The following is a 22544-nucleotide window of genomic DNA, read 5'->3' as shown; positions in this document are numbered from 1 at the left end:
TGAGTATCTAGTGGTAGATACAGCTCTGTTTACTTCTTGTTGCTGCCCACACTGGATAAGTACCATTTACTTATGATTTATTAATGGATTCCCTACCGATATACATGTTGGCATATGAGAGCTATTATGGGGGCAGGCATAAGATAGTAATGGATACTTCTGTCTAAAAATATATGTAGATTACCTGAAGGTGCTGTTTATTATAGCTTTTAGGAATAGAACTAAAGGTTACTTTAATTTATTTTTATTTATTACTTTAATTTATGTGAACTAACCTTGTATGGTGGATTTCTGTCTGTCCTGTCTGAATGGGTGTCAGAATGAGATAGACGAGCTAAGGACTGAGATGGATGAGATGAGGGACAGCTTCTTCGAAGAGGATGCCTGCCAACTGCAGGAAATGCGCCATGAATTGGAGAGGGCCAATAAAAATTGCAGGATCCTCCAGTATCGCCTTCGAAAAGCAGAGCGCAAGAGGCTCCGCTATGCACAAACTGGGGAGATTGATGGAGAACTTCTACGTAGCTTGGAGCAAGACCTAAAGGTACCATGGGGTCAGAAATTGGCAAATGGTGGAGGGAGCTGGTGAGGGGAAGAACACTTAGGCTAAGAAGTTGCTTTGTTGCATTAACAGTTGTTTCATTGACCTTTGTATAAAGCTACCCAAGGCTCCACAGAGGCCATTTGAATGGGCAAATGTGTCTTGAAGACAAAAGGGTCCAACCTTGTAGTTGATACACTACAATATAGCTCACAAATATGTGATGCAAACCTTGATGATGCAATCATATTTGCTTTAAAGAAACTGCAACATAATATAATTATGTTAGAGGCCTAGATCTTTTCCTCCTACGTTATGACTAGTTAGCCAAATTTGTATTCTCTTTCAATATTAAAATTTTCAGTGGTATGTTTTCTACCTTTTCTCATCCCTAGATTGGAAGACAGTCTGTATTCTAATTAACCGTATTTCATAGACAATTATGTTTCCCATAAGAACGAGTGAGTCATTCTCTCCTGCTGCTTTCTGGTAAATAGCAGGTTTCTGGGTTGTTTCCAGCCAATCATCTTTCCTTCGACTTGCTGTAACTAGGGGAAACTAAGATTAAAGCCACAATCTTATGTAGGCTTGTTTGGGGGGAAAGGCTATTGAAAGTGATCATTGCTTTTGAAAAGATATCAAAATGTAAATATAATAGCATGCTAAACAAAATATTAAAAAGGCTAGTTGAATGTTAATAGATAGAGCTGTGTACCAACAGATGAAATTGAATCTTACAGATTTTTACTTTTAATGCTTGTTATACCAAGTCTACACCAAGATGTCTAATAGTTTCTTATCTGCTTGTTTTTTACAATTTTAAAGCATCACATGTACTGTTTTGTAATATATTCAGTTTTTTGTTATATCTTCAGTTTTTTATCTTCATATCTGTTAACGTAACGTGATCTTTCAAGGTATGAAGATAAGATGTGAGTAAAATCCACATAAATGTGTAAAGTGACAAAGCCTGTAAATTTTGGTTGGGCTGTGTTTAGTCTTCTAATGGAGAGAGATGGTATTTGATGTGGGAGTTCCAGTCACTTCTTAGCCATGTAATAATCAGGAGTACATTGGACTGCATGAACTAAGCCCCAATTAGGCTTCTTGGTGGGGAGACTAATTTATTCAACTTCTAATGGAATTGAACCTCGTGGTCCCTTCCAACTCTGCAATTCTATGATTCTATGTAACTAATAGAATTGGAAGAGACTCTAGAGATAATGTGGTTGAACCCCAGACTCAATGCAGGATCTGCAGTGCAGGATGCAACTACAACAAACCTGACAGACAATTGCTCAGCCTCTGCTTAAATACTCAGGAGATCCCACCACCTGGTGATACAATTTGTTCCACTGTCATACAACTCTTACCATTAGAAATATCTAGTGGAAATATACCTCCTAACTGGTCAGAATGCTACTCTAGCTTCAGAATTATCTACACCAACTCAGTTTTTGTTGGCAGACTACTCATATAACATAGTTCTGCTATAAATTTCTGCTTATTTAAAGTTTTAAATACTGTTGCATTTAGGTTGCGAAGGATGTTTCAGTGAGACTTCACCATGAGCTGGAAAATGTGGAAGAAAAACGTACCACCACAGAAGATGAAAATGACAAGCTAAGACAGAAGCTAATCGAAGTAGAGATCGCTAAGCAGGCTCTGCAGAATGAATTTGACAAGATGAAAGAGGTCAGTACTCACCCCTTTCTTTGGGGAATTGGGGAATATGGCAAGTTTTTGCTCCACCCTGAATTTCGTAACTGTTTAAATAGCAGTCAGTGTGCTTAATGGAAAGAGGCAACCTGCATACAGAGTACAGCTGCAGCCCAGTTTTGCTATCCTGCTTCTTTTGAATGTCCAATCTTTTCTAGTTCTTTATTTTGTGAGAGAGATGTCTGTCATGCAAGTGAACTCATTTCTGTTGGTTTAGTTGTTGAGTTACTGCATTTCATTCGAACTGCAATAATATGTCCACAGTGTTTGAAACATGAAGAGGTTTCAAGCCGGTTTTGCATGTAGTTGCTGTTTTACTGAATAAGCAACCCCATGTTGCTTTCCCTGTGAGTCATGAAATCCAGCCTTTGAATAGCAGTTTGCCTCTTTAGATGTGGATTGTACAGTAACTAACGACTGCAGTTGACTTCTCTTTCTTGCTTCTGCCAGGGTAAAACTCCTGAGTATCTTTCTTGCATTATTTGCTTCAGCATTTGCTCTGACAAGTCCCACATGGGATCCATATTTCACCAGAGATCTATTTCTTTGGCTGTTATCTTTGTTATGGTGACTTAGTTATGTTTTGTGAAATTTAAGAGACAGGCTCAAACACTAAATTTCTCACCTGGAATAGTCAAGACATAAATGGATGTTATGGGTGGGGGGAATTACTATCATTGATGTATTTAAAAATCATGAATAGTATTGAGAACCCTGATTTGGGGGATTTCAGTCTTCTCTTGATTGCTCAGTAACTTGCCGTTGAATCACAGTTGTTGGATTTTGATAATACCAACGAAATGGCAGAGTGTTGAGCTCTTTTTGCTTACCAGTTCATTTGCTTCAATTAAGTGCTTTGGCACAAAACTGGTGAATAGTTAGTAGATCTGTTTGCACCACTCTTGATGGCAGTGTCAACAGGTAGCCTATGAGTGATAAGAGGTAATCAATGCTCGCACTACAACACACACAGAAAATTAAAATCAAAGTTTTACCTTGAGACTAGCAATAGCCTGAGGGGGCGGGGGGGGGGGAGTAACTGAATTCTCAGTTTTTGTTTTTCTGTGACAGAATATGGAAAAAGTCTTTTCCATAATATGTTTGGGTATGATGATGAAGTTGATGGCAGTAAGTAAGACCTACAGTTGACATGCCTTGCACACAGATGTTCCAGGTTTCTACCTCTGACATCTCCATACAGAGCTATGAAAACCCCCCTTCTCAGTAAAGACAATACTGAGCTAGATGAGCCAGTGGTCTGACTCTGAATAAAGCAGCTTCTTCATATATTCCTGCCATATTTCAGTGAGAATCCAGCCATGGGCGTCCTGGGTGGATTAGAAAGTGTGTGCAATGGATCTCAGCTTGGGCTTTTGGAGAATGCTTAATATTGTAATCCCGTTTTGGGGAACAAGGGATGTGGTTGCAGATAAGCTGCCCCCTTGTTGCTGAAGGAATCACCCTTGTTAACACCCTCATTAAGAATGACAGACCCTATGAGGTTCCATAATAAGAGGAAGACTATGACTTCATCTCTTGGGGTGTTATGCATTTGTTATACAGCTTTCTAGTACTCGTAGGTAACTTCATGGGACTTCCTTCTCAAGCATATTGGGGGGAAGGGGTTAGAGGGAACATCTGAGTCGCATAACACCCAAGTAGTTGGTTTGACATTATTCTTTTCTCTTGTGATCAGGAGTGGAATAAGTGCAAGGCTGGCCAACAGTGAGTTGTATCCAATGCTAGTCCTACTCAAGTAAAGGTAAAGGGACCCCTGACCATTAGGTCCAGTAGCAGATGACTCTGGGGTTGTGGCGCCCATCTCGCTTTATTGGCCGAGGGAGCCAGCATACAGCTTCCGGGTCATGTGGGCAGCATGACTAAGCCGCTTCTGGCGAACCAGAGCAGCGCACGGAAACACCGATTACCTTCCTGCCTTAGCGGTACCTATTTATGTACTTGCACTTCGCATGCTTTCAAACTGCTAGGTTGGCAGGAGCAGGACCGAGCAACGGGAGCTCACCCCGTCGTGGGGATTTGAACCGCTGACCTTCTGATCGGCAAGCCCTAGGCTCTGTGGTTTAACCCACAGCGCCACCCGCGTCCCTTAGTCCTACTCAAGTAGGCTCATTCAAATTAATGAACATCACAAACTTAGGCCCATTAGGTCTACCCTGAGTAAAACTTAGATGGATACAACCCATAATGATTAATTATTCAAGCGGGATCCAGAGATGTATGTTTTACCCTGTTTAAAATGTAGTATCCAAAATTCTATTTAGTTGCTAAGAACTGCTCAAAATCATGAATAGTTTTCCGGTTATTTCTGCTTGTATAGCTGCTAATGACATTGCTGGGGTTTGTTTGTGTTTTTTTAAAAAAATTATTTCCATGGTATATGTGAGGGATGGGAGTCAATGTGCAAAAGAATCCTGGCATCACAGATCCCTGCAAGATTTGCAAACATATTTCAGGGCCTTAGAAGAGAAGAAATACTTTCGTACATAGCTCAGTAATATATTCTATTCCTTGCACATGGAAGGGCCTAACTACATGTTTTATGGAAATGCACATAACAGGCTGTTTATGTGTTTTTAAGAAAAGCAGCATTTGGAGGGAGTTTGAAGTGAAAAGTGATGGTGGGGTGCTTAACTGTTTCCCTGCTGGCTGCTGTGGCACGTCAAATGACCTCTCCTACCATACTCTCTTTCCCATGTTCTATGCACATACTGTATTCTGTTTTATAATATATAAGATTTATAGCCTACCCCACATCATGTATGATGTTGGAGCAGGTTGCAACAAATAAATATAAACAGATAAAATGAATACTTTTTATAGATTCTGGTTTTAAAAAATGTATTACAGGTCTTCGAGTCGGACATATTAATATCCAAAGGGCTGCAGGAGGTGGGGGAGTTTTCAGTTGTCACTGGAACGAAACAGATCAGGAGGTGACCAAAGTTGATGGGGTTAAAATTCCACATCTGCTAATGCAGAGAAGGCCCCGTTTGCAGAGTCATTGACTATTTTTCTTTCTCTGTCAATTGTGGTACCTTCAAAAGGTCCTCACCAACTGACTTCAAAGCCCACCTGGATTGTTTGGAGAAATATAGGTACATATTCACCTAAACACCTCTAAACATGAGAGCAAAAGTGGGGCACGAAGGGGTTCATATACTTTCTCTTCCTTCTTCTCCACAACAAACTCTGCTCTACCAAGCTGCTTTGCCCCATTTTCCTTTCTTTCTGTTTCAGATATTTGCATATAATGGTATCATTAGCCTGTTCAATCCCCAGCATCTTCATTTAAAGAATCTCAGATAATCAGATGAAACTGAAAAAAGATTATCTCAATAAGCAGGACCTTTTGAGCCTGCAGCATCTTCATGGCAGAGATACTCTGGGGCTGTGTTGAGATGATGAGTAGCCCTGATCACCTGTTCAGACAAATACACATAGGAAGGACAATACTGTGTTGCACCTAAGTATGGGTCAGTGTAAGAAAAAATACCCCCCCACACACACACTTTTGGCCCTCCAAGTAGCAAGGCAATTTTTATGAGGCTTCAACAAGTGCATGGCAGGGAATAAATAAAAAGCTTGCAAAGAAGATTAAAGTAAATAAGGATATAATATCTCGTTGGTTTCACTGCCAGGGCTTCTTATCCTCAAGGCTTGTTATCCTCAGTCTGTTACATGCCTGCTTGTGAAACGTACACCTGGTTTTTCTAGGGGGTTGGCTTGAGTCTAGGCAGGTTGTGAGAGATCCCAGATGGTACCTTGTATTAAGCCATTTAACATAGAATCAAAGTCTCCAGAGGAAAACCGTTGTGTAACCAGCGAAGTGAGTTTAGTGAACAATGTGAACTGTGCTGTTTTCTCATGGATGTGTTTTGAAAGACAATCTGTTTGACAGTGTTATCTGTGAGCCTGTGTAAGAGAAACATCAGCTCAGACTTGATCTTGCTGGGCGAGCTTGAATTCCTGAACTGCGATAGTAACCAGGGCTACATGCCCAAGAGGGGAGAGAGAGGAAGGCTGCTATAGAGACTGAGATGGGAAGAAAAGGTCATCATCATTCTCTGGCATTTCAGTGCTCTGCCTGCTTTTAGATTAAAATGTTGGGACTTAAACAGAGAAGGGAAATGAATTTTACTTCTAGGGACTTTGTCATGTTTATTCCTCCTTACTTCCCCCCCTTTTTTGATAATCCTGTTTTAGTAATATATATATTTATAATAAAAAGGCTAACACAAGGAAAATCACCCTTACTCTTTGCCAAAGCAGGGCTCTGTGTAGAGCCAGCACACTTTGATGTAAAAGCCTTATGGCCTATGGGAATTTTGAGGCTAGTAGCAATGCTGGATTTTATACCACGTCCATGAACTACAAGCCCCTCCTTTGCAGGCTGAGCAGGTTGTGTCACAACCTAGCAGGAACATTTGGAAGGTCAATTTTCTTACTGATCATTATTATTTATGCAGCTACAATTTGTACAACTGCAGCACCTGTAGCTGGGAAATTAATGGCATCTTTTTCCCAGAAGCAACATATTGCAGTTTAAAGCTTAGAAATGTTGAGATATTCCTAAAGCAAAAGTGCAGGACACACATGGATCCTAACCAAGAAATAGGGAGCAGCTGCACACCTGGTGCTCTATAAATTTACCATCTATGAAGTCCATTGACTTCAAAAATCAAACTGAAATTTTCTCTGAGTTTATTAAGAGCTGAGGAGGTAATAATAATAATAATAATAATAATAATAATTTAATAATAATTTATTACTTATACCCCACCCATCTGGTTGGGTCTCCCCAGCCACTCTGGACAGCTTCCAACAGGAGATTAAAAATACATTAAAACATCAGTCATTAGAAAACTTCCCTAAACAGGGCTGCCTTCAGATGTCTTCTAAACATCAGATAGTTGTTTATTCCTTTGACATCTGATGGGAGGGCGTTCCATAGGGCCCTCTGGTTCCCTGTAACCTCACTTCTCGCAGTGAGGGAACCGCCAGAAGGCCCTCGGCACTGGACCTCAGTGTCTGGGCAAAATGATGGGGGTGGAGAAGCTCCTTCAGGTATACTGGGCCGAGGCCATTTAGGGCTTTAAAAGTCAGCACCAACATTTTGAATTGTGCTCAGAAATGTACTGAGAGCCAATGTAGGTCTTTCAAGACCGGTGTTATGTACCAAAGGTAAACTTTGGTAGACTCTCACTAATTTGTGAGTGAGTATGAGGGAATATGCCATGCTTGGAAATTATAAAGGTGGAAATTTGTTCTATTTTTTTGTTGGTTCTTCCTAATATATGAGAAGCCTACTATAGTTACTCCTGGTAGGATCATCAAACCTCTATCCTTTGGGAAACATTTACGGCTGATTCAAATGGTGCCAAAAAATATCCAGGGGCTATGGTGGAAGTAATGGCTGACCAAGTGTTTCTACAAGTACAGCTGTGCTAACCCACTGTTAATATGCACAAGCTGCAGACGTTTCACTGATTCCCTCCTATGAAGCAGCTCTCTAGGAAATGTTTGCTGTATCTGCAGTTGTGTGAGATCAGATATTACTTCTTCCATACAGCCTTAGCAAGCATGGCCAATGGATGATGGGAGCTGTAGTTCAGCAACATCTGGAGGGCCAGTGGTTCCCTGTACCAACCCTAGGTGGAACTATTTACTAACATCTGAACCACCCATTTAGATTTGAGGGTCTTTTCCCTCTTGTCTTGAATTATAATGAAATGCTAAATCCATGATAGTTGCCATATAGAGAAGCCTGAGAGATAATTTTAGTTGAAACTTCTCTCTAATGACTTCCCTGCTTTAGGTTTCAGATGGCTGGCCATCAAGCTTAGGAGGTATTCGCTGAGCACATGCTGCCATTCTGCTTGCCTAGAATAAAGAGAGACTTAAGTTCATTTAAAGCCTGATTGATAGTGACTGTCCTGGAAGCTCAGTTACCAGAAAAATACCATGCTAGAGGTTTGACTACATCTTTAATTTAAATAGCTATCAGCAGTTTGCATCCTCGATATTATGATTCAGTGTAATAATTATAAATGCGTCAGTGCACCAGGGCCTCTTTTTGCACTGAAAATGTTAAGAGATGAGCATTCCTACCAGCTGGAAACTTGGACCTCTTGATAGTTTCATAGCGCTAAAGATCATGTCTTGAGAACATTTCCATTTGGAAGGAGCAGGGTGTGTTGGGGAGGATTTTCAAGAATACCTCATGCAGATTAATTTTATGCCTTTTAACATGGGTTAAGCATTCTCCCTGCCCTGGTAATATCATAGTGATTAACTTGGCCTGGAAACATACAGCTCAAGAGAAAGAAAAACACACATTGCCCAGCAGATGTCAACCTGATAATAATAACAAAGGATTACTGTAGTGAATAGGAACAAGTGTGGCAGGGCGGTGGGTAAGAGAAAGAAGAATAGTCGTCTGCTTTTTGCTCTATCAAAATGTGCATTGGGTTAGATTCAGACTTAGTCATACCTAGAGTATTCACTAAGTTGAGCTCTTTTATTTCACTGGGTCTTTCGCCAGGCTGGATGTGTGTGTGGATTGCATGGAGGTGTCAGCACTGCTGACTGAACTGATCTCTCCTTTCTGTCCTTCCAGCAGATAGGTGGCATTTCTGCCAGCAGAGCCCAGCAAGAAGTTCCCAAATGGCATATTCTGAAGTTGGGGGAGGGGGCATGGTTGAGCTGGCCTGGGATCCACAGGATCCTGTGCCAGTCTTGCTGCCATGATACCAATTGCCATCTCATCCTGTGATTGGGTCCAGACCTCAGGGGTTGAGCCCAATCTTCTTGTACCCCCTGACCTTCCACCATGGCCACTCTGCAAAGCCCCGTGAGCGGGGCGGGGGTTAGGATTGCAGACAAAGTGTAAACCTGAAGAGAAGGACTTTTCCCTCCTCACATTCTGCAAGGAACTCCACCCAATACTAGGACTGGGTAACGTTGGTCATTTGTTAGACTTCCAGATGAGTTCCTGACTGAGCCATCGTCCAGAGTGCTGGCCCTCTTCCCAGAACTTGCAGTGTGACTGGATGTTCCCATTTCTGACCAACAAGGATGAATATTTCCTTTGCTCCAGAACTGCCACAATGTGATAATGTAAAATGGATGATACCCCTAAGTTCATGTAAATGCAAATACTATGGCTAAATTGAGTTGCAGATGGCCTTATTTTGCTGTGTTTTTCAGTAGCAACATGATACTAAAAGCAACTTAAACTACATGCATTTGATTTTTAAAAATGAAGATAGAGGAAAGTGGTAAATTGCTAGGTGTTCTACTGAAATTTTAGTATATTGCATACTAAAATAACTCCTAAGGTATGCTTCATATTCAAAGGAAGGATAAAAAAGGTTTTCATATTTGGTAACCTATGCATTAGGCAGGCAAAAGAGGCTTGTCATAAAATGTTTTTTGCAAAGCTCTGGTCCCCAGTATTCATACAGATGTAGGGCACATTGGGAAAGTGTAAACAGCATTTGTCAACTCAGCGATGCAGAACTGCAGGGTATAGCAGCACCCTAAGGTTGCCTCATCTACCTCTGGTGTGGTGAAAAAAGATATGAAAGCATGTAGATCTCTTTTAAACTACAAGATTTCTAAGTTGATTTTTAAGGGGAGGGGGTAGTTTTTTTAAAAAAATACATAATTTGTTTCTGATACTACTTTGACTATTTAATTTATTAAGAACAATAATAACAGAATGGTATTGTTTTGTATGACATTATCCTGATATTGTTCCAAGGTAAATGTCTCTGGATTGTGGAGCCACAAATATTATGAAAAAGATAGCTGGAAGTTTTGTCTGTTTCAAATGATGCTTTAATGGATTTGCATTGTGTACACTTTTCATACATCTGTTGGCTACATCTGACCTTTATGTCCTGCCCCTGATCTTTCTTTTATAGCAGTCCATGAAAAGAAGGGGAAGCAAGGACCTGCAGAAATCAGAGAAAAAGTCACAGCAGACACCCACCGAGGTGAGCTCAAATGTACATGGTTTAGCTTATGGCTTTTCTACCCCACATTTTCTCCCAGGAGCTCAAGCTGGCATATATGCTTCTCCCCCTCCCCATTGGATCCTCACAATAACCTGGTGAGGTAGGTTAGGGCAGGCCAGTAGCTGGCACAAGGTCACCCAATGGGCTTCATGGCTGGTTGAGAATTTGAACCCTGGTCTCCCAGTCTTTCACTCCAACCAATACATCATACTGGGTATGGAATGCAAAGATCCATGAGTGCAAGTGTTTCCTTAGTCAAGCATAGGAAATCTGCTGCTGTTTTTGTGGCACTTGTTTGCAAGAACACGGCCCAAATATTAATTATAATTAATTCTCGGTATCTCTACATCTAAAGTGCAAAGCCTGGACTACTGTTGAATGGCTACAACAGTGATAAACATAGATCACTACTTATTTCACTAATTATATGGCAATAAATGTAACATACTATTCCTTGTAGGATAACATTGCCCTTCATTTTATAATGCCAGGAATAAGAATCCTTTGGTCAGAATCTCAGCTATTCCTCAGGGGCACTTAAACAGATCAACGTATTGTAGATAAACCCCTACACATAAAAAAATGTGTGAATGCATCGGACACAAATATTTTTATTTTTAATTGGTTTGGGGGATTTTAACTATGCTTTATCTATTAATAAGGTTCCTGAATCTCCTTTAGATGTAGCATCAGATTTTGCTCTTATGGCACAGCACAGATGTTTTCATAATTGAAATCTGGGTCAAATGAAGGCTTGCCTCTGTTGAAATGAATGTAGGGCGGGAAGACTCCCACTATATTCTTCAAGGGCCAGTATTCTACACTTCAGTATTTTCTTTTGTTGAATTGCCAAGTGGTGTTTTGGCTTGCACACATGAAGTAACTGTTGAATAACATTTTCCTTTTGTAAGGAGGACAGTGAAGATCTGAAATGCCAGTTGCAGTTTGTCAAAGAGGAAGCTGCCCTGATGAGGAAGAAGCTGGCCAAAATAGACAAGGAAAAGGACAGGTTTGAACATGACCTGCAGAAGTATCGGTCGTTTTATGGTGACCTAGACAGTCCCTTACCCAAAGGGGAAGCAGGAGGCCCGCCTACCACAAGAGAATCAGAACTCAAGCTCCGTCTGAGATTAGTAGAAGAAGAAGCCAATATTCTGGGAAGGAAAATAGTGGAGCTGGAAGTGGAAAATAGAGGGCTGAAAGCAGAGCTGGATGACTTAAGAGGGGATGATTTTTCAGGGGCAGCCAACCCCCTCATGGGGGAGCAGAACGAATCCCTCTCAGAATTACGTCAGCATCTTCAGCTAGTTGAGGACGAAACTGAATTGCTGAGGAGGAACTTGGCTGATGTAGAAGAACAAAACAAGCGCATCACGACAGAGCTGAACAAATACAAATACAAGAGTGGGGCTCACGACAGTTCAAGGCACTACGACAGTGTCAAGATGGATGCGCTGCAAGAAGAGCTCAAAGCTGCTCGCATGCAGATCAATGACCTCAGTGGTAAAGTCATGCAGCTCCAGTACGAGAACAGAGTCTTGATGTCCAACATGCAGCGCTATGATCTAGCCTCTCATCTGGGGATCCGGGGCAGCCCCAGAGACAGCGATGCTGAAAGTGACGCAGGGAAAAAAGAAAGTGATGATGACTCTCGGCCCCCACACCGCAAGCGTGAGGGGCCCATCGGTGGGGAAAGTGACTCGGAGGAGGTCCGCAACATACGTTGCCTGACCCCCACTAGAAGCTTCTACCCAACGCCGGCAGGGTGGCAGAAAAGCTTCACCGACCGGCAGCAAATGAAGGACATCCGTTGTGAGGCAGAACGCCTGGGCAAGACGATAGACCGCCTGATTTCAGACACAAGCACCATAATAACAGAGGCAAGAGTTTATGTGGCAAATGGGGACCTGTTTGGACTTATGGATGATGAAGATGATGGCAGTCGGATACGGGAGCATGAACTTCTTTACCGGATAAATGCCCAAATGAAGGCGTTCAGAAAAGAGCTCCAGACCTTTATTGACAGACTAGAAGTTCCAAAGTCTTCGGACGACCGAAGTACAGATGAACCTTTGTCAGTGAGTCAGGTAGATTTTTACCTATTAAGCCATCCAGGTAAAAAAAAAAATCCAGCCCAAGATGCCATGGATATTTGAGCCACATTTTCTTGAAATTCTTATATAATAGTCTTCCTTTTACATTTCTCTGTCTTAATTGTAAATTTGCCAGATTAATGTCTGCAACCCAATCACAATACAGTGGAACCTCGGTTTTCGAGCGTCTCGGAAGCCAAAAGTTTTGGTTTTTGAACACTGAAAACCCAGAAGTAATTGTTTCCACTTTCGAACGTGCCTCAGAAGTCAACCAGCTTCTGAGGCGCGTTTCTCAATTTTCTCAATTGAATCTTCCGACTGCCCATTGAGCCTCGGTTGTCGAACATTTCGGAAGTTGAACAGTCTTACAGAATGGATTACGTTCAACAGCAGAGATTCCACTGTATTGGATTCTCAAAACTGTGCGGGGCTGGCATCAGCACTGGCAATTACATTGGACCCATTGCCAAGACCCCCCCCCCATGGCTCCTCTGGCTTTCTTGCCTGGCCTTTCCCTCAGGCCCCAAAGGGGCAAGAGAATGGCTGCCACTACCTGCTCTCTTGCTTGCCGGCTGGCTGGCTGGCTGGCTTCTGCCCTGGCAAGCAATCATGTGGTATTGGCAAGGGGGAGCCAGCAGCACCATATTGCAGAAAGGAGAAGGTGGTCTCACAGTGAGAGTGCTGCTGCTGTTTCCTGTGCCCCCACAAAAAAATAACAAACCAACCTGGAGTCAGCACTAGGGCTACAAGAGCAAAATATTCAGCTTTATAAGACATGCCAAATCTATTGTGGAGGTTGGCAGAAGACTCTCCCCACATCCAGTAATCCAGGTGCAGGGAACATCCAGCTCATAATGTAGCTACGATCCCCTTTGGCCTCCCAGTCAAGCCCATGAGTTCCTTTCCTCACTTGCCATGCCTCTCCTTACCCTAACCGCTCAGTGCAACAAATAGACAAAAAAATCACAAGTACCAATGAAAGTCCTTTTTAAGCTTTCTGACTGTGCAGAGGGACTTTTTTTAAAGAGGGGTGGGAGTCACAGTTGGGGAGAGAAGGTTAATCCCTTTCTCCCTATGTTTTCTCTCATCACAGATCAGTTATGCTTGGAAAAAGCCCCCAATGGCTCCAATATGAGGGTTCTTTAAAAAATCCTAATTGCTCCAGTTGCAACATTTTTAGGGAAGAGATTGCAAGTGAGCAGGATTAACTTTCTCTTCGCCATGCACTTTGACCTCCTCCCCATTGCCTGAAAATCACTGCCTCCCCATGTGGCAATTTGGCCTTTAAAAAGCCTCACATTTGTGAAATAGCTGGAATTGCCTTGGAGTCTCTTGCAGAAGCCCATGCACTAGTTTCTGAAACCTACCCCTGCATCTTATAATTCATTGGAATGCAGGGTTAATAATCTAAATCATGTATTGCAATGTGCCTCTGCTTTGTCAAAGCTGCAGGGTTTATTTCTACATTAAGTGTGAAGGTTTTTAAAATTAGGGCTGGCCCAGGCTGTCATCAGCTATAATGCTCTTGTATGTGGCGGGGGAATGCCTTCTTAGGATAGAACTTTTGAGGTGAGAGACAAATGCATGTGTATATTTTCCCCTTCAGAGATGGTAGAAAAATCCATTAGAATTATGTGTCAGGAAGTACAGATGCATATGCATGCTCCTCTGGTCATATACCACATAATATACATGGTAGGAGGTTGCAAATTTAGACTCAATGCGCCCAAAAAATCAACAGCTTGCCAAGGTTTCAATTTGTCCTGACTTTCATGTTTAATGAATGGATGTGGTTTTAACCTTTCCTCTATCAGTAAATCATGGATGCAATGAATGTAGTGCTGCCCATTGCAAGTGGATGGAAAAGAAAAGTGAAACAAACATTTCACAAACTGGCAAAAGGAAAAGCAAATAAAAGCATGGCAGCATTTTCATAAGACAATTTTGATGTAATCTCAGATCTAAGACAATATAGTCAACTTCAGAATACCGTTGATGAGTATTGGTTTCCAAGATAAAAGTGATCTTTTGAAAACTGATCTTCTAAAACTAGTCAGCCCAAGCAGAGTGTCTTTGCAGGTCTAGGTTCCAGATACTGATTTTTCACTCTCTGGAAATTTGTTGTTTATTGTTTCATTAATATAGCATTATCTTGTCTTTGTACCTTCCCAGATGTTCCAGCCTATCATTTTACTGATTCTCATCCTTGTATTATTTTCATCCCTTTCTTACACAACAATATTTAAGCTTGTCTTCCTTTTCACACTGTTCTTTGTGCTGTAGATCTTTTTTCATCATTTTACCATTCATTGTAGTATTATTTTCAGTTTGTTTTGTTTTGTCCATCCCTCCCAAGACAAGAAGTGCAAGAGCTATAAGTTTCTGTAGCCATCACTACTGTTGTAAAAACACTGAAGACTACTTGTTTGAAAGAAGACAAACCAGCCCTTAGTTGCCAAAATGCAGTCACACAGGAAGCAACGACACACAGAGGACACCATCTCCACAACGGAATTGATCGTGGTCATAAAAAAAAAAGCTAGGTAAGCAGGTTAAAAACAGATCTTCATTCTTTTTATTTATCTATTTTATTTTTAGGGGGGGAATGGGAATGAGGCTGTAAACAGCTAATAGCTATTTCACAGTACATTTAGTAAATTATACAATAGTAGAAATGTTGCACGTTTCCCCTCAATGCAATGCTTATATTGTACTCACTGCAGTTTGTGTTCTTCAGAACAGAGCTGTGAATTTAAAATTGATTTTACATGGAGTTTGCCGGACTTCCTGGCAGTTGATATATTTGCAGAGCTTCTACCAGGATCCTTTGGGAACTGAATGTATAGCTCCTAAGTCCAGGATCAATCCCCTGGAACATTGAATGATTTAACATCTTGTAGTGGATGTAGATTTGGTTTAGTTAAGAGTCTGATGATATCTGAGTGGTATAAAATGTCAGCGACAAATGTCAGAATAGCAAGGATAATGATGTAGATCTGGCCTTTATTGACCAAAACCATGGTGAGATAGAAAAACGACGAAGGATTTCACTTCTTGTGTCAGCTCATCACTTACTGGATATTCTTCTGTATTCCTGAAGCCTCCTGGCCATATCTCAACTCTGCCTCTAGCCATTATTTTTCTTTACTGTAGCTTGCTGGGTTAAGGTCAAGGGAAAAACAAGACTGAATAAGCTGTGCATTTCGTTAAAGTACATCTAGAGAGCATATCAGTGTAGAAATTAAGCATGCCTTTCAGAGTAGACACAGAAATTGGTTTTTACAGTTTCCGTGTCTCCACAGAAAGCATACACAATATGTGACCCTCCAAGAAGAACACAGCCCACTAGGCGAAGGCTGTAGTTTGCCAGCTTTCTTCCTGCCCACCCCCACAACAGTGAGGCCAGGCTCTAAGCAGACTGGACCAAAAAGAAGCTTATTGAATCTGCTTGTGCATCAGTGAGCTAGTTCAGCTTGGCAGGTCACGGTTGCACAGGTCTACCCCACAGTGAGGTTGCAAGCATCTAATTCCATCTCATCCCCAAATACAGTGGTGCCTCGCAAGACGAAATTAATCCGTTCCGCGAGTCTCTTCGTCTAGTGGTTTTTTTGTCTTGCGAAGCAACCCTATTAGCGGATTAGCGCTATTAGCGGTTTAGCGGCTATTAAAGGCTTAGCAGATTAGCGGCTAAAAGGCTATTAGCGGCTTAGCGGCTTAGAAAAAGGGGGGGGAATGAAAAAAATCGGAACACTCGCAAGACATTTTCGTCTTGCAAAGCAAGCCCATAGGGAAAATCGTCTTGTGAAGCAGCTCAAAAACGGAAAACCCTTTCGTCTAGCGGGTTTTCCGTCTTGCGAGGCATTCATCTTGTGGGGCACCACTGTATGCCATATTTTTGTTTGAGGGAGGTAATGAATTATATTAGGAAATCACCCCAGGTGTTCTGTTTCCATTAATGTGAACACACACTTAAAAAGAAGTCAGTTTGGGGAAAACACTGGAATGTTTGCCAATCTCATTGCCCTTTTGGAATAGCTCAGTTGGTAGAGCAAGGGATTCTTAATCTTAGGGTTGTGGGTTCAAGCCCTACCTTGGGCAAAAGATTCCTGCATTGCTGGGGGTTGGACTAGATGACCCCTGTGGTCCCTTCCAGCTCTCCAGTGAAATGCTACATATATGCTTTAGTGATGGTGAGCTGGTCCAACTCCCTCTCCATTTTTTGTGTGGACCCTATTTCTGCATTTTCTTAAGATACAACCAGTTGCCTTGGCATCAGACAGATCACTGAGTAAGAGAGTTCTTAAACATCCTTAAAAAAATTCCTTCCAGCAGTACCTTAGAGACCAACTAAGTTTGTCATTGGTATGAGCTTTCATGTGCATGCACACTTCTTCAGATACTGAAGAAGTATCTCTAAGGTGCTACTGGAAGGAATTTTTTTTATTTTGTTTTGACTACAACAGACCAACACGGCTACCTACCTGTAACTTAAACATCCTGCCTCTCTCTCTCTCTCATTTTTATTTTTTTCAGTAAGATTACTTGGCAGTGTCCCTCTACAGTCTGTGTTTCTGGCAATTTGCAATGCACTAGTTTCTTTCCCTCTTTCAAAAGAATCTCTTCTAGACAAAACGTATCCCATAAATTCTCTGCACCAGAGAGGACTGTTGTTGTTTTTCTTTTTATCATTCCCTTGGGGGGGGTCAGTTTAAGAGTCGATGACACAAACCCATAATTATTTTTTTAAAAGGTAATGACAGAAATGTGCTGACAATAAAATGGTAATTCTGTTTCCCCACCCCTCCTTAATAAATGTGCCATTAAGCACTGAAGGTCAGCTTGTGCATTCACACCCAAGAAGCGTCAGACTTTACTGTAACTGCTGCATTTTTACAACAGGGCAAGATCACACTGCAACTTGATCATTACAGACCTTCCTGGGTGGTTTTAGGGCGAGACAACCAGAGCAATTGCACTAGGCTGCATACTACCCAATTTCTTGGGCTCACATCAGCTTCACTTTGCATTTGGCAAAGCCCAGATAAAGAGAATTGGACCTTGGACCTTTTGCACACAAAGCATGTGTGTGACGGCTGATCTACAGCCCTTCCAAACTTACAAGTCTTCCTAGGTGTCCCTGATAATGGGCTTATGCAAGCAGCCACCCCGTGCAGAATTTCACAGGTCTTAGGCAGAGTAACTTTTACTAGCTTGAAAATTAAGGAATGTGGGATGAGTCACACAGTTCTCCCTCCACCCACCCTAATTGCGCAAGCCATCTCTGCCACTCTCAAATTAAATGGTGGTTTGAAAGCTCTCTTTCAAGGAGATGGAGATTTCTTTCCTCTGAAAATATTATGTGCCTGGAGCTCCTGGTCGCAGATATAATAAGACAAGGATCTGGTGACATGTGTCACCAACACTTTGGAACCAGAGGGGAAGAAAGCAGGTGCCACTGTGAAGCCAAAATACACCCAGTCACTGGAATATAGAAATATTTGCCAGAAAGAGGGCAACGAAAAGAAAGATGAACTGCTGATGACCTTCAGGGGTTGTTTACAACATGTGCGGGGCCTTAAGAACATCACACTCCAGTTCCTTTACTAGGCTTGGAATAGACTGAATTAACTATGCTTCTGGAATGACAAGGGGAAACAAAATGCAGGAGAAAAACTTCTCAGTCTCAAAATTTTAGAACTCAATGAAGCTGAATGTTGGAAGATTCAGGACAGACAAAGGGAGGTACTCCTTCACACACAACACAGTTAAACTTCAGAATTAGCTCCCAGAAGGTGTAACAAAACCACCAACTTTAAAGAAGGATAGACAAATTCGTAGAAGACAAGGCTGCCAGTGGTTACCAGTCATTGTGGCTATGATTTACATCCATTCTTGGAGGCAGTACAGTGGTACCTTGGTTTACAAACTTAATCCGTTCCTGAAGTCCATTCTTAAACTGAGGTGTGCTTTCCCTAATGAGGCCTCCCGCTGCCGGTGCCCATCCACCATTCAGCTTCCGTTTGTAGACTGAGGTAAAGTTCGCAAACCGGAACACTACTTCTGGTTTTGCATAGTTCATAAACAGGACTGTTCGTAAACCGAGGTACCACTGTATGCCTCTGAATACCAGTTTCAGGGAGTCACTAATGAAGAGACAGCTGTTGCACTCAAGTCCTACACACACGCTTCCCATAGGCATCTGGCTGGTTACTATGACAACAGGATGCTGGAACAGATGGGCCTTTGGCCTAATCCAGAAGGCCTCTTCTTTGGTACTTAAGGGTTTTACAGTGCACCAGGGCTAGAATGTTCTTTTCATTTTCTCATAGCCTTCAGCCTCGTAACTCTATATGCATATTTCTTGAATGAGACTAGAACATTTCTTCCTGGTGTCAGTATATGTTCAGGGATGCAATATGTAGTGGAACAGTCCAGTAACAGATTTACTTCTTCACCTGCTGTTTGTGAGAAGTAGGCCTTAATGTGGAATCGTATTACTATGCTAGAACCCGAGAAATTACCATGTACCTCTTTCCTGTCATAATTGCATTGTTCTTGTTTTATCAGACTGAATGTACCAAAATATTTATGAGGAAGTGTATTTGGCCCATTTGCTAATATACCACTTAATACCTTCTGCAGTCTGTCTAAATCCTGGCAGTGCCTGGAGAAAGCCATTTTGACAGGTTGGAACTGAAGCAGATTATACCAAAGGGAGTGAACTATTTACTCACAAACCTTTCAGCATATTCCATTGGAGTTCCAGTCAGCATAAGCAATGTGATTGAGAAATGTGCTCTGCAATGAACAGCTACCACCAGAAGGGAGGGAAAAGAAAGGGCAAGACAATTGTCCACAATTGTACTTCTATGGCACCACCTTTAGTCATAGATTTTGCATGCACAGCATAGCATGATCTACCTAGGGGGTGAATAAAGCCAGCATCCAAAGTTTGGCTTCAGATCCTTGCCTGAGAGAGCTTCTGCGAAGTCAGTAGGGGTGCTATTTAGGCAACAATGCACAATACAAAGATGCTGTGTGAGACAAGGTGAGATAGGCCGGGCAAGCAGTATTTGTGAAAAGGAACAGCAACAAGCTGAACCGTGTTGGAAAAGTGGTCTCTATGCTCAGGCTTTGGCCTGTGATGTCATATTGATGTTCATGAAGCTCTTGTAGGTCTGTCTGGTCTTCCTTCACTTTTTTCCTTTGCCTGGTACTCAGTGGTGGCACAAAAGCTGAAGGCCAGCCTTTTATCTCATAGGTGGCTGATTATTTCTCACAAAGGGCCATCTGTAGGCCTAAACCCTGATAACAGTCACGTTGGTTTTGCTAAGACACAGAACCAAAAGCTTAGGATGACATTGTACAAATGTGCTCTTATGCTTGGTGCAAGAGTTCATAGCAGAGCTGAATCATAAGCATACCGTATTTTTTGTCCTATAGGGCGCACCGGCCCATAGGACGCACCTCATTTGGGGGGGGGGGGATGAATAAAAAATATATATTTTCCCCCAGCCCCGGCTGCCGCCCCAAGCCTCGCGCGCCTGGCGGGACCTCCTGCCGGGCGCACAAGGCTTGCGGACACCCGCCCGAAGCACGGGGAGCCCTCCGGAGGGTGTCCCGTGCTTCGGGCTGCAGGCTGCTGCCCGCAAGCCTTGTGAGCCCGCGGGAACTCCCGCCAGGCTTGCAAGGCTTGCAGATAGCTTCCTGAAGCCTGGAGAGCGAGAGGGGTCGGTGCACACTGATGCCTCTCGCTCTCCAGGCTTCAGCGAAAGCCTGCATTCGCCCCATAGGACGCACACACATTTCCCCTTCATTTTTGGAGGGGAAAAAGTGTGTCCTATGGGGTGAAAAATACGGTACTTATCAGGCTTAATACATCCTTCAGATACACTCTTCTGTGCCCCTCAATATGGAATGAAACACACATTTTTAATCTGATGGAAGCAAATGGGTGTTTTTGCACTGCCAAGGACTACATAGTTGACAATGTGTCTTGAAACCTAATAGGTTGGGAGGGGAAGAGAATAACTATTTAAAAATGAGTCAACAATACAAGTATTTTGAGCCAATCATTTCCTGTGGGTTCCTGAATGCTGAAAAACATCTGCTACAAATACATTACATTTTTCCCCTTCAAATGGCTTTTGACCACCGGAGTGACTACTGTACCTCAGAGAAGATAACAATTTTAAATACAAAAATATATAATATATTGTGACATGCAGGTTACAGTTATGCTACTAAAACATTGGTTTTCATACTGTGGTTGAGGGAGCTGCAATGCTCAGGGATTCCACGCAGATGAGCAGGATCCATGGTAAAAGCTGATGTGGAAAGGGTTCCATGGTCTGAAGGCAAGCAAGCTTTTCTTTCAAGTCTTCATACCCATCCTGGGCAGTATAATTCTTACTTAACAAAGATTCTACACAACACTTTCTGGAATGATACAGACTTGTATTGTGGTGGAGAGAAGGGGAGTTTAATCCTCAGAGCAGGCACTGAAAATGCCCCTCTGCTGTTTGACCAACGCATTTGTAATGGAAAACAGAAGGAGAAGGTCTGGAGTAAACAATTGCAGTGGAAATCAAGTAGGAGAAAATAAACAGCTTCACAGAAGCCAGTGAGACTTCTAATACAAGTACATACCGCAGACTTATGAGATCTTCCTGTAATCTGTATATTCCTATGAAGGATGTGTTTTTAAGCACTATAGGTCAATGCTTGACTGTGTGTGATAGTGCATGTTCAAACCAAATTCTATAAAACGGCCATGAAGTATGCAGAGGTCACATTGTTTCATGCCTTATGAATCTAAACCAGCTCCTTAAATTGTGCTGATCTGCTCAGCAACAGGCAGCCAGTGGAGACTTGGAATATTGTTCTTCTCTGCTCCAAGTGACCCCTCCACCCACCATGAGGTGGGGTCAGTGAATTCCACACCAGCTGCAGCTGTTGAATAGTCTTCAAAGGCAACCACACAGAGTTCACAGCACACAGGCATTAAGCAAGATTGTTAGGTTTGATTCTTGTTCTCATTTAAAGTTTTGTCTTTTTTGGCAGGGCACTGTGAGTTTGATAATATTTTTCAAACTGCTCTTCTCTATTGAGAGGAGGCTTTTTTAAAACAATAAAAGATTGAGCCACAGCTATTATTTTGAAGAAGGAGAAAATATGTAGATTTTTTTTTTAAAATGTGGTGGAACGTTGCTATCCTATCTGTGCATCTGAAAATTCTCCAGGGAAAGAATGCTTCTTAAGAAAGAAAGAAAAAAAGATGACTGCCTTTTAATAAAAGAAATCTAAAACTGGCTATTGTCACTGCTCTAATATTTACACAGGCTGCTCTGGCAAGTTTTAAAAACTGGGCTCCACTATAAAACCTAAAAATGTCCTGGACACAAAGTTGTTTACATATAATATGAGAAGATATAAAGTTACAGGGCTGGGGATTGGAAGAGATTCTAAAACCATCCTCCGTGTGCTGACGTCACATGGAAACCAGCTGTTGGGATGATGCTAAACGGAACCGTTCTTCAGTTTGCAAAAAGTTGCAAAGTTGATCTAATAGAGTTCCAAGAGCTCTCCTGGTTGAGAAGCTGATTATTTTTCCTTTCTCTGAACGATTTCAGTATTTTCAGAACTGGAAGACTTTCACTGCTTTCACTACTACTTCACATTTGGACTGAAATACTTCTGAAAGGTTTTTTTCCTCTATAAAAGGTAAGGTTTTTCTCCTACTTCAAACCTCATTGTTTATACTCATTTTTAGACTATGAGAATTTAAAAAAAACATAAAATGAGAAGGGGCTATAGCATTGTGTCCAACAGCTTATTTTGACATCTGTCTAGTTTTTCCTCTTGATGTGAATGTAGGTCAGTAATCATCTTACTAAGAAATGGATTATTTAAGGAAAGGCTGGGTGCACTTTTTGATAGAGGGAGTGTTTTTTTATTTAATTATTTGGCTCTTGATTTTCACTGCTTGAGTCTTGGATGCGTGTGTTCAAGTGCACAGTAGCTGGCTACAGTTGTGATCAAAAGTAACTGTTTTGTAGCATGTACCTAACTATCTGGCACAGCTGAATGGCTGCGTTGCTGATAAATCAAAAGACGCCTCTCCCAGAGAGCTGACTTGTGCAACCACTTTTG

The 22544-nt window shown here is 41.9% G+C and overlaps 1 protein-coding gene across 6 annotated transcripts in view; it reads left to right on the top strand.

The window, feature by feature from the left end:
* Positions 1–22544, top strand: part of MTCL3 (MTCL family member 3) — a 30115-nt gene that overhangs the window by 4973 nt on the left and 2598 nt on the right. For 2 of the 6 annotated variants that reach the window (XM_083497997.1, XM_083497998.1), the window contains exons 3-8: positions 320–544; positions 2078–2236; positions 10207–10278; positions 11211–12386; positions 14565–14935; positions 22025–22115. In XM_083497997.1, coding sequence (XP_083354123.1) covers positions 320–544; positions 2078–2236; positions 10207–10278; positions 11211–12386; positions 14565–14675 — 1743 coding nt within the window. In that variant the 3' untranslated portion in view covers positions 14676–14935; positions 22025–22115. The remainder of the gene's footprint in view (positions 1–319; positions 545–2077; positions 2237–10206; positions 10279–11210; positions 12387–14564; positions 14936–22024; positions 22116–22544) is intronic. The other 4 variants (XM_083497999.1, XM_083498001.1, XM_083498002.1 and 1 more) reach the window with 4 other exon arrangements.

The sequence above is a fragment of the Podarcis liolepis genome (genome assembly GCF_965112155.1).
Source record: "Podarcis liolepis genome assembly, chromosome: 3".
Lineage (NCBI taxonomy): Eukaryota > Metazoa > Chordata > Lepidosauria > Squamata > Lacertidae > Podarcis > Podarcis liolepis.
Note: the sequence above shows the minus strand (reverse complement) of the source record. Positions and strands in the feature narration are given on the sequence as shown.